General features: G+C 38.1%; 1 protein-coding gene across 1 annotated transcript; it reads left to right on the top strand.

Moving 5' to 3' along the window:
* On the top strand, window positions 583-3,690 carry LOC102170584 (olfactory receptor 10G6). Its single transcript, XM_005699550.2, is given in 3 exon segments — window positions 583-699; window positions 2,691-3,269; window positions 3,271-3,690. Coding segments are annotated over 3 exon segments (1,116 nt in total).

Below are 12,942 nucleotides of genomic sequence, written 5' to 3'. Positions count from 1 at the left end.
CTCTCTCCCCTTCTCTCTCTCTTACAAATGAGAAGCCAACACTAGGCATATTAAGGAATTTGCTCAAAACAATATAGTAAGTAGTGACAGTCTCAGTACTGGAATTCTTATGATTTGGGGACCTAGATTATAAAGACATAATTGATTGTCATCCTAGATTGAGGGTCTAGATAATAGGGAATCCAGACAAGACAGGGTGAAATCCTTATATTCAATAAAACATAAAAATCTTTCTCTGCAAGATATGCTATAAATTTGGAATCAAAAGAAAAATGAGACAAAGTCCCCCATAGGAATTCACAGCCCAATGAGGTAGATCAGGCACACAGAGGGTAAATTGCAACCTGCTTAGTAAGCCTATGATAGAGATGTGAATGAAGTACTGTGGCGGCTACAAAGAATGAACGGCCTTTTGGGGGAAAGGGAAGCAAAGCTTTACTTAGTACATCACACATGAATGAGATCTTGAAAGATTAGTAGAAATTTTCAAGCATCAGTGGAACAGGGCTAGTACATATTAAAGGGACTAATGTATAAGGAAAGGGGGGGGGGAAATGGTTGCCTACAGCACAGATTTACGGGATGGAGCACGGAGAGGAGGCTAAGGAAGTACGTGGACATCAGGTTATGAGTGTCTCTGTTCCCATAGGGCGTGCGGTGTGTTTGAATTTTCGCCTGGGCACCGTGATGCCAGTAAAGGTTGGTAATCAAGGAAATGCCCAGGAAACCTCTAAGAATTTCCTCTGAAGTGGCTTCAGAATAGCTTCTGTAGCTACATGTGGAGAGATTATTTAGTTTCTATGCGGTTTGAAAGAAAGTGAAAGTCACTCAGTCATGTTCTACTCTTTGTGACCCCATGGGCTGTAGCCCACCAGGCTCCTCTGTCCATGGAATTCTCCAGGCAAGAATACTGGAGTGGGTTGCCATTCCCTTCCTTCCCCAGAGGATCTTCCCAACCCAGGGATCAAACCTGGGTCTCCTGAATTGTGGGCAAATTCTTTGCTGTCTGAGTCTGTGTGGTTTGACTCTTACTTAAGGTGCACACCTGTCTTAATTTGCCCTGGACTCTCTTAAGTTTAACAAGGAAAATCTCATGACCTGGGAAATCGCTCAGTCCCCAAAACACCTATCTTCACTGATGAGCCGTCTCTGTGGCACTGATGAAAACTGAAAGGAATAAAGGTCATGGATACACAGTGATTCATGGTGTAGAAGGAGAAGATAAAGAGGTCAGCCACAGCTGCCATCTTGGTCCTTTTGCCTGCTAGCTGTCCAGCTGGAAGCCAAATTTCATTCCACACTTTTTGAAGCCTTCTGAGTGATTCTGGGTGACCCTTGAATTCTCAAGAAGGTAATATACTATTTCGGATACTTGCTTCCAGCTGGTAAAAAGACTATTAGAGCTAATATTGATGGGGAAAGGCGGACACTTAAGAGGATACACCTCCCATAACCCCTCAGTGTCTGAAAGAGCTCTAGCACCCTCTTAGCCACCTTCCTGATTTCTTCCTTTCACTGTGGTTGATGCCTGTCACCAGTAGTCCTGGGAGAAAAGCCTCGTTGTGATGATGCTGCAAATTCTGAGAGCTCAAATGTACTATTTGATAACTCACTGGAAGTTACAGGTTCACTTCAGACCTGAGGCACAAATGCAATGCCTGAATTTTTCTAATACAGAACCCTGACACATAATAGCTAAAGTCATTGAGGGTTACTGTGAATTATGTAAATTTATTTAATCCTTACAAGAGCCCCATAAAGTCAACACTACAGTTGTCCCCATTTCTAGAAACAGGCAAAGAAAGGTGAAATGGCTTTTCCAAGATCATTGTTTAATCATTCAATCATGCCTGACTCTGTGTGACCCATGCACTGTAGCCCGCCAGTGTCCTCTGTCCATGGGATTTCCAAGATTTCCAATGAGTCAAAGTGGAAGAGCTAGGATGTTTAAACCATGTCTGACTTCAGCATCCATGGTCTTAAGATACAGTATACAGTATATTACTGAATGGACACATGAACAGACAGATGCATGATGGATGGATGGATGGATGGATGGATGGAAAGATGGATGGCACTCAGGCAGAAGCAGAGAGAAGAGATGACAACAGGTATCATGGAGCTGAGATTTTGTATTGCTTCACTAACCTGAATGATTTTAAAAGGTTTGTGTATTTTTGAAGTAGAATTTATAAAAATAAATATTCCTCACATAATTTCAAAGATTCTGAATATTTTATGTTTGATGTATAAACCAGATAGTGCATTTTTTAAAATACAGTTTTTTATTTGGCAAACTTACATTAAGAAATATAATTCCAAATCTCAGTAAATAAATCAGCTGTAACCTAACTCTCTAGTATGTAGATCAGAGATCAAACTGAAGGAAAACAATAGAACAGTCATTTCTTCTTAGACTGGTTTAGGTATTATATGATTGTTCTTCCTTCTGACATGACTATCTCTATGTATGGTCTTTCCTTCACTCTCTGGAACTATATACACATAATCTGTTACACGGGTTTTAACCCTGGAGAGAAAACCTGCTGTCTGAAACCGAGCAGAATCTCAGAATCAGGGGTTGAGGAGAAGGAATGATTATGAACAAGAGCTAGAGAAGATCTCTCTTTTGGAGATCCTTTTCGGTCCATATTTGGCAGTGACATAGAATATATACCCCGTGCCTACAGAATTTACAGAGCATCGCTTTTTCCCTTTTGCTGCTTCTTTTGGCAGATGTGAACAGCAAGGAGATGCAACGTGGAAATCAGACTTCCGTGTCTCACTTCATCTTAGTGGGGCTGCACCACCCGCCACAGCTGGGGGTACCGCTCTTCCTAACCTTCCTTGTCATCTACACCCTCACCGTCTCTGGGAATGGGCTTATCATCCTCACGGTCTTGGTGGACACCCAGCTCCACCGCCCCATGTACTGGTTCCTATGTCACCTCTCCCTCTTGGACATGACCATTTCCTCTGCCATTGTCCCCAAGATGTTAGCTGGCTTTCTCTTGGACAGTAAGATGATTTCCTTTGGAGGCTGTGTCATTCAGCTTTTTTCATTCCATTTCCTGGGCTGCACTGAATGCTTCCTGTACACACTCATGGCTTATGATCGCTTCCTAGCCATTTGTAAGCCTTTACATTACGCCACCATCATGACCCGCAGTGTCTGTAACTATCTAGCTATTGGCACCTGGCTGGGAGGCACCCTCCACTCACTTTTCCAAACAAGCTTCATATGCCGGCTGCCTTTCTGTGGTGCAAACCAAGGTGGACTACTTCTTCTGTGATATTCCTGCCATGCTGCGTCTAGCCTGTGCTGACACCACCATCAACGAGCTGATCACCTTTGTGGACATTGGATTCCTGGCCCTCACCTGCTTTGTGCTGATCCTCACTTCCTACGGCTACATAGTGGCTGCTATCCTGCGAATCCGGTCCGCCGACGGGCGCCGCAACGCCTTCTCCACCTGTGCCGCCCACCTCGCTGTCGTCATTGTCTACTATGTGCCCTGCACCTGCATTTATTTGCGCCCTGGCTCTCAGGAACCCCTGGATGGAGTGGTAGCTGTGTTCTACACAGTCATCACTCCCTTGCTTAATCCTATCATCTACACACTCCGCAACAAAGAAATGAAGGCTGCCTTATGGAGACTGGGCGGTCGCAAGGTCGTGAAGCCTCACTGACTCCGTGCATCACAGACATGCAGGAAATGATAAAATTTAGGGTATCTGATGGGACACCAGATAATTGGGGAGCTTTAAGAGAGAAAGAGAATGAAGAATTCATACAGAGAGTTGAAGACTCCTAGATATGGAGGCGGGAACCTTGGAAAGTTCTATATTGTAACCTACTTTTGAACATGATTTTTCCTGTTTCCTCCTTGAATAGCAATGGAAATCAATCAAAACAACTCATCAAGGATGATAACATGCAGAAAAAAATCTAAGATAAGTAAATTGTCCACCTAAAATCTCTCTCTGCGGCACCCTTCTACATATGTATTACTGCTTCTAATCCCTGAGTTGATACCCACATAGCTTTTTACAGGTTACAAGTAACCTTCATGCAAACCATATAATTTGACCTTGACAACAATTATATGAGGTAAGCATTATTATTCCCACATAACTGTGGGAAAACTGAAGTTCAAGAAGTAAGTGGCTTTCCCATACTCACTCTCTGCTTTTTACTTTGATAAAACATGGCCCATGAACTCTAACTTGAGAGGGCACTTTCACTGCAAAGTAAGGAAGCCATGAAATGTGCACTGCATCGTGACCTGAGTAGTTCTGGCCTTCTGAGCTTGCACAGAACTCTACTTTGGTTTTTGACGTGGGTATATCAAGGATAAACTTCCTTATGACTAGATCTCCCTGTTGATTTCCTGGATATTAATTAAACAGGCCATATGAGACGGTAGAAGAATGCATGCTACCATATCCTGGCATTTTCCACAGCAATTCAGTATGAGTGAGGAGATGCAAATGGGATGGGGCATATACCTATTTGCAAGAAGATGAGGTCTGCTCTATTAGTCCTTTTTTGTGATAATGTTGCCAGGGTCCAAGGAGGGCCCCTCAATCCCAGAGTGCTCAAGATGTTTTGTTTTGATGTTTGAATTTTTGATGTTTTGAATATACATGGGTAAGTATAGCCCACGAAATATGATGATATTCTATTCCAAAATCAACTCTACTTGTTAAAAAGCTGGCAAAAGGAAGGAGAACTGATTTATGTGTATCAGACATTTTCTGAGCCTAGATGTGTACATTCAGTGATTTTTCTTGCTGTCTGCTCTAACAGCAGAGATGTAAGGTTGAACATCAAAATATGCATGAATAGGCAATTCCATTCAAATCAACAAAAACATATTCAGTGTAACTCCAAAATTATAACATTGTCATCTATTCTAAATGCATCTATGATCTCACAAGAAGAAAATATATTTATACATGAGCATGTATATAAACTATCAATATATGACTAGAAAGGGCTTCCCAGGTGACACCAGTGGTAAAGACTGTGCCTGCCAGTGCAGTAGATGCAAGAGGCAAGGGTTCAATCCCTGGGTCTGGGAGGTCCCTGGAGAAGGAAATGGCGACCCACTCCAGCATTTTTGCCTGGGAAATCCCATGGGCAAAGAACACTGGTGGGCTACGGTCCATGGGGTTAGAGCAGGACATGACTGAACACTCGTGCCATTCCATGACTAGAAATTGAAATTTTAAATTGGTTTATAATTCAGTGTACAATAAGTACTGCAGTAGTTCAGGAAAAGGAGTTAGAGAAAATAACTGGACCTGGAATTTATAAAGCTGGCGCCCTGGAAAGTATAGGATGATCCGCAGTTTGCAGGTCTCGTAAAATCTATTCAGGAAAAAAAAAAAAAGAGTAAATAGATAGAATTTTTTCATGTGATAGGAACAATATAAACCCTAAGGATAATCCTAAGAGAAACCCCTAGATACATTTAATTAGCTATCTTGGGTGGAGCGGCCCTGGGGATGGGAAAAAGCAGTTAGTTACAAACTCTATTTGACAAACATAAAACACCGCAGTGCTACACGCATCTCAACATCCCACTGCACAAACAGAAGCAGAACTCAGTTAATAAGCCTCCTGGGTCAGAACAGAGACCTGAAAGTTGGATTAAAGCAAATAAGCATCTCTTTTCTCATCAAGACCAATGACACATCATGCAAAAATGAAGGGTTACATTAAAAACTTAATTTCTTGTTTAACTGTTAATCGAGAAACATAAAATATATCTCATCACTTAAAATTAAGAAACCTACCTCATAAAAACAGCAAGCAACGAATTTTACTTTATCCTCTGTGTGTGTGTGTGTGTGTGTGTGTGTGTGCGCGGGCGCGCGCGCGCGCACGCACTTGCGCGCTCAGTGGTGTCTGACTCTTCGCGACCCTGTGGACTGTAGCCCATCAGGCTCCTCTATGCATTGGATTCCCCAGACAAGAATACTGGAGTGGGTTGCCATCCCCTCCTCTAGAGGATCTTCCCAAGCCAGGGGCTTTATCCTCTATTCACAGTTAAAACAACTGCAGAGCCGATAAGTGAACTTAAGCCTATCTGAGTCCAAAACTTGAAACCCTCCTTTAGAAAGAACTATGTAGGTTAGCATATACTTTTTATGCAACTTCAACTCTTAAGATGAAATTTTATTTTCAAATTCATTTTGAGGTTCTCTAACCTTAAAAGTGAGAAAAAAGCAGAAGAGAAAAAGTAGTTAATCTGAATGTACAACCAGTGTTGAAAACAGTAATTAAGAACAAGGTCCTGTTTAGAGTTTGAATAAAGTATACTTAATATTACTTTGGGGAAGTCACTTTTTTTTTTTTTTTTACCAAGTTGGTGTTTAAAAATGGATGAAAATATATTTGACTTTTTTTTTTAAACTTTATTTTATAATTCTGTATTGGTTTTGCCATACATCAACATGAATCCGCCACCGGTGTGCATGAGTTCTCAATCCTGAACCCCCCTCCCACCTCCCTCCCCATACCATCTCTCTGGGTCATCCCAGTGCGCCAGCCCCAAGCATCCTGTATCCTGCATCGAATTCATGTGATGATGGTCTAGTTTCAGAAATTTGTATGGGCTATGGTAGGAGTGCGCCCTCTAGTGACGTCATCAATGACTTGCAAGTGAATAAGCACCTAAGTCTTATCTTATTTAACTTGAATTTCCAATTTTTCCCTAAAAGTGAAAAAGAATTGACCTTTCTGATTTTAACCTTAAAAAAATAACCTGCCATTCAAACGCTTATACCACCAAGTTCAGTTTATCTTTTTTTAATTAATTTATTTTAATTGGAGGGTAATTACTTTACAATATTGTGGTGGTTTTTGCCATACATGGGTGTACATGTGTCCCACCACTCTGAACTCCCCTCCCACCTCCCTCCCCACCCCATCCCTCTGGGTCATCCCAGAGCACCAGCTTTGGGTGCCCTGCTTCATGCATCAAATTTGCACTGGTCATCTGTTTTAACATGGTAATATACAATTGGTAATGCTATTCTCTCATATAACCCCACCACTTTTAAAGAAGGTTTATTTACAGGAATCGGCACAGGACTCTTATTACTATAATTGTCAGTTAGCTGAAGTTAGTGGACAGCATTGCTTCTATATTCTTCTATATTTTCCTGATTTATTTTTACATTTTTAATAACTGACTGGGGAGTGTTAAATTTTTCAAATATAATTGTGGCCTAATGAAAATGGAATTTATGCTTTTGACTGTCTGAAAAAACTCTTTACTTCATCTTCATTATGTAAGATATTTTAGCTGAATATGGAATTCTAGGTTGATAGTAGGTTTTTCCTTTCATTGCTTTAGAGATGCTCCCTCTTCTGGCTGGCTTAACAGGTTTCTAAGGTTTCATGTCATTCCTGTCTTTGTTCCTTTAGCATAATGAGTCTTCTTCGTCTCTGTCCTCCTTTTAGATTTTCCCTCTTTCAGTGAATTCAGTAGTTTGTGTGGGGTGTGTGCCTTCGTGCAGCTTTATTTATATTTATGTTACTTTTTGCTCATTGTGTTTCTCTTATCTGTGGGTCTATTGTTTTCATAAAATTTGGAAATTTTCAGGTATTATTTATTCAAATTTTATTTCTACTTACTTCTCTCCTCTTCCTCTGAGACTCCAATTACATAAAAATTAGATTGCTTGATACTATCCTACAGTTGATTGAGGCCCTGTTCTAACATTTAAAATTCACGGATCTTTCTCTTCTACAATATCTAAGCTGCTGTTCATCTTACTCTGTGTCTTTTTATTTCAGTTGTTATACATTTCACCTCTCAGATTTCCATTTGGTTCTTTTTATGACTAGGTATACAACAGCTTTTATTCTTGATCTCATAAGTCCGCATACTAAGGCACTAACCTTTGAGGATTTTAACCAATACTTTATGTATTATGGGTTTCTGAATTACAGAAACTGTCTCCAGGCATTAAGTTCAGGCAATCTCAGGACTTACTTCATTTGTTTCCCCTGTTCCAGGAATCATAATCCTGTACTGCCTTTTGTCCAGTGCCTAAAAAGAATTAATGTATAGACTTTTGTCTATTTTTCTAGACTTTTACAGTTAGAAGGCATTTCCTGCAGCAGTTAATTTTGTATTAACAGAGCAGACAGATGGTCTTGATTTTTGAATTGTTGGTTTCATACTCAAAATGGTTGCTAAACTATCTTATTTGCCATAATGAAATGAAAGAAAACCTAAGTGTTTTCTTTAATTTTCTTTTTAAACCTCATATCTGGAATAAAAAAGAAAAAGTGCCAAGAAATATTTATAAATCTCCTTTTGCTCAGTCTTATTTTATTAAAAGGAACAATAATTATGAAATATGAAGCACAAGGAAAGAACTAACTCACTGAACTTGTGAATATTGGTTCACTCAGATACAGTGCTGTGATATGCAATGATAAATTGAAATTAAGCAAAATATTTTGCTTATCAGATTAAATAAGTCAAAGCAATATTCCACTGAAACCAAATTTAACTACTGCCTGTCCTATAACCTAAATACCGTATTTTATTCTTCAGGCTTTTCTTTCATTCACCTAAAGAGATAACTATTAGCCAACTGGTTCTATAATGTATAAGACTAAGAACCTGCAAGGTACCTTTAGCCCCTAACTTGATGTAATTCATAGTAATTTTGCCTTTTTCACAATAAATAATGAATTTGTCATGTATTTATTTATTATTTCATTTGCCTTATAAACACACAAAAATCTATTTAAACTGACCATTTGCTTTTTATTATTCAATGAATGCATGGAGTATTTATATTTTCTGCCAAAAAAAATAGTTCTAATTTTAGAAAGACGCTTCTCGAAATTTTTCAATGCAACTGCTGATTTTTTTTTTAATTTTTATTTTTACTCTATTTTACTTTACAATACTGTATTGGTTTTGCCATACATTGACATGAATCCACCACGGGTGTACATGTGTTCCCAAACAAGAACACCCCTCCCACCTCCCTCCCCATAACATCTCTCTGGATCATCACCGTGCACCAGCCCCAAGCATGCTGTATCCTGCATTGAACGTAGACTGGCGATTCGATTCTTACACGGTAGTATACATGTTTCAATGCCATTCTCCCAAATCATCCCACCCTCTCCCTCTCCCTCCGAGTCCAAAAGTCTGTTATACACATCTGTGTCTTTTTTCTATCTTGCATACAGGGTCGTCATTGCCATCTTCCTAAATTCCATATATATGTGTTAGTATACTGTATTTGTGTTTTTCTTTCTGACTTACTTCACTCTGTATAATCAGTTCCAGTTTCATCCATCTCATCAGAACTGATTCAAATGGATTCTTTTTAATGGCTGAGTAATACTCCATTGTGTATATGTACAACAGCTTTCTTATCCATTCATCTGCTGATGGACATCTAGGCTGTTTCCATGTCCTGGCTATTATAAACAGTGCTGCGATGAACATTGGGGTTCACGTGTCTCTTTCAATTCTGGTTTCCTCAGTGTGTATGCCCAGCAGTGGGATTGCTGGGTCATAAGGCAGTTTCATTTGCAATTTTTTAAGGAATCTCCACACTGTTCTCCATAGTGGCTGTACTAGTTTGCATTCCCACCAACAGTGTAGGAGGGTTCCCTTTTCTCCACACCCTCTCCAGCATTTATTGCTTGCAGATTTTTGGATTGCAGACATTCTGACTGGTGTGAAGTGGTATCTCATTGTGGTTTTGATTTGCATTTCTCTAATAATGAGTGATGTTGAGCATCTTTTCATGTGTTTGTTAGCCATCCATATGTCTTCTTCAGAGAAATGTCTATTTAGTTCTTTGGCCCATTTTTTGATTGGGTCATTTATTTTTCTGGAATTGAGTTGCATAAGTTGCTTGTATATTTTTGAGATTAGTTGTTTGTCAGTTGCTTCATTTGCTATGATTTTTTACCTTGCTTATAGTTTCCTTTGTTGTGCAGAAGCTTTTAGTTTTAATTAGATCTCATTTGTTTATTTTTGCTTTTATTTCCAGAATTCTGGGAGGTGGATCATAGAGGATCCTGCTGTGATGTATGTCGGAGAGTGTTTTGCCTATGTTCTCCTCTAGGAGTTTTATAGTTTCTGATCTTACATTTAGATCTTTAATCCATTTTGAGTTTATTTTCGTGTGCAGTGTTAGAAAGTGATCTAGTTTCATTCTTTTACAAGTGGTTGACCAGTTTTCCCAGCAACACTTGTTAAAGAGATTGTCTTTACTCCATTGTATATTCTTGCCTCCTTTGTCAAAGATAAGGTGTCCATATGTGTGTGGATTTATCTCTGGGCTTTCTATTTTGTTCCATTGATCTATATGTCTGTCTTTGGGCCAGTACCATACTGTCTTGATGACTGTGGCTTTGTAGTAGAGCCTGAAGTCAGGCAGGTTGATTCCTCCAGTTCCATTCTTCTTTCTCAAGATTGCTTTGGCTATTCGAGGTTTTTTGTATTTCCATACAAATTGTGAAATTATTTGTTCTAGTTCTGTGAAAAATACTGTTGGTAGCTTGAGAGGGATTTCATTGAATTTGTAAATTGCTTTGGGTAGTATACTCATATTCACTATATTGATTCTTCCGATCCATACACATGGTATATTTCTCCATCTATTAGTGTCCTCTTTGATTTCTTTCACCAGTGTTTTATAGTTTTCTATATATAGGTCTTTAGTTTCTTTAGGTAGATATATTCCTAAGTATTTTATTCTTTTCGTTGCAATGGTGAATGGAATTGTTTCCTTAATTTCTTTTTCTACTTTCTCATTATTCGTGTATAGGAATGCAAGGGATTTCTGAGTGTTGATTTTATATCCTGCAACTTTACTATATTCACTGATTAGCTCTAGTAATTTTCTGGTGGAGTCTTTAGGGTTTTCTGTGTAGAGGATCATGTCATCTGCAAACAGTGAAAATTTTACTTCTTCTTTTCCAATTTGGATTCCTTTCATTTCTTTTTCTGCTCTGATTGCTGTGGCCAAAACTTCCAGAACTGTGTTGAATAGTAGCGGTGAAAGTGGGCACCCTTGTCTTGTTCCTGACTTTAGGGGAAATGCTTTCAATTTTTCACCATTGAGGATAATGTTTGCTGTTGGTTTGTCATATATAGCTTTTATTATGTTGAGGTATGTTCTTTCTATTCCTGCTTTCTGGAGAGTTTTTATCATAAATGGATGCAACTGCTGATTTTTAGAGTCCAGATACAATCCTTGTTTTTTCCCAAATTAAAAACAAAGTTTATTTCTTTGGCACAATCTTTTCTCTTTTTCTTATTTTATCATGTTGGCAAGGATACTTATAAAATGCTCAGTAGTAAAGGATACGGAGAAGGCAATGGCACCCCACTCCAGCACTCTTGCCTGGAAAATCCCATGGACAGAGGAGCCTGGTGGGCTGCTGGCAATGGGGTCGCTCGAACACAACTGAGCGACTTCACTTTCACTTTTCACTTTCATGCATTAGAGAAGGAAATGGCAACCCACTCCAGTGTTCTTGCCTGGAGAATCCCAGGGACAGCAGAGTCTGGTTGGGCTGCCATATATGGGGTTGCACAGAGTCAGACACGACTAAAGCGACTTGGCAACAGCAACAGTAAAGGATAAAAGAGATGTTCTTTATTTTACCTGACTTTGAGGGGAATACAAATAAATTGTCACCATAAATGTGATTGTCCCTAAAATAATTGTACCCTTTATTTCGTTTTAAATTATTAATATACTAAGATATTCTTTTCATAATGACTATTGAGGTTTGTTTCCTTAATTTATTGGGTAATATTTTCTTCTCCTATAAATTTCTTAATGTGGTGAACTATAATGAATTGTTTCCTGATACTAAAATATCCTTATGCTTTATGCAAATATTACTTTATTTGACATGTATTTGCTTCTATGTGATTATTTGCACTCATATTCATAAATGATATTAGTCTATAAGTTTATTTTGTTTGCAATTTTTATTTGAAATTCATATGAAGGTTATGTTCATGTTATAAATAGATATATAATTTTAAAATCTAGTCTCTGTCATATTTTATAAAGTCAACTCTAAGATATCCTAAGCAAATCTAAGACACTACTAGATTTCAAATATGAAGATAAAACCACCAAGGACTTCAACCAAATTATTAAATAATTTACAAAAGCAAAAGAATTAACTAAGACATCAGACATTTAAAAAGCAAAATGTACAGCAAAGAAGCAATGGTACAACATGTTTTTAAAAACTCAGTAACAGAAAGTATAAACCAATGATTTCATATGCAGCACAATTGTCCCTTCAAAGATCAAGGCAATGAAAAAACACCATTCAACACATTAAGTACTTAAGGAATTTTGCATTCATCAACCCTTCCTAAAGAATCTACTAATGAAAGAACATCAACCAATCAAAAGATAATTGAGAAAACTTTAGCAAAAAGACAGATGGTCAATATTTTAAATTATATAAATGTACACACTACTATATAGGAAATAAATAACTAATAAGGACCTACTGTATAACACAGAAATGTCTTCTCAATACTCTGTAATGATCTTTATGGGAAAAGAATATTTAAAAGAATGGATATATGTATATGTACAACTAATTCACTTTACTGTACAGTAGAAATTAGCACAACATTTTAAATCAACTATACTCCAATAAATATTTAAATATAAATAAAAACTGCATAAGCAATAAAAAAGAAGTATCTCCATATGCAAATAATAGATAGGATATCTGGAAAATCCCAGAGAATCAATTATAAAAAACTAACTCAATTTAAAAGACCAGTAATAAAAAGGGATTTAATATGCAAAAATCAAAGTCTTCATATACACAAGCCATACAAAATTAGGTCCATATCTCCTCCACCACAGAAGAGAATAAACTGCAAACAGATTTGGAATCTAAAT

This window comes from Capra hircus, chromosome 29, assembly GCF_001704415.2.
Source record: "Capra hircus breed San Clemente chromosome 29, ASM170441v1, whole genome shotgun sequence".
Classification (NCBI taxonomy): Eukaryota; Metazoa; Chordata; class Mammalia; order Artiodactyla; family Bovidae; genus Capra; species Capra hircus.
The sequence above is the reverse complement of the archived record's forward strand: the minus strand, read 5'-3'. Positions and strand labels throughout refer to the sequence as shown.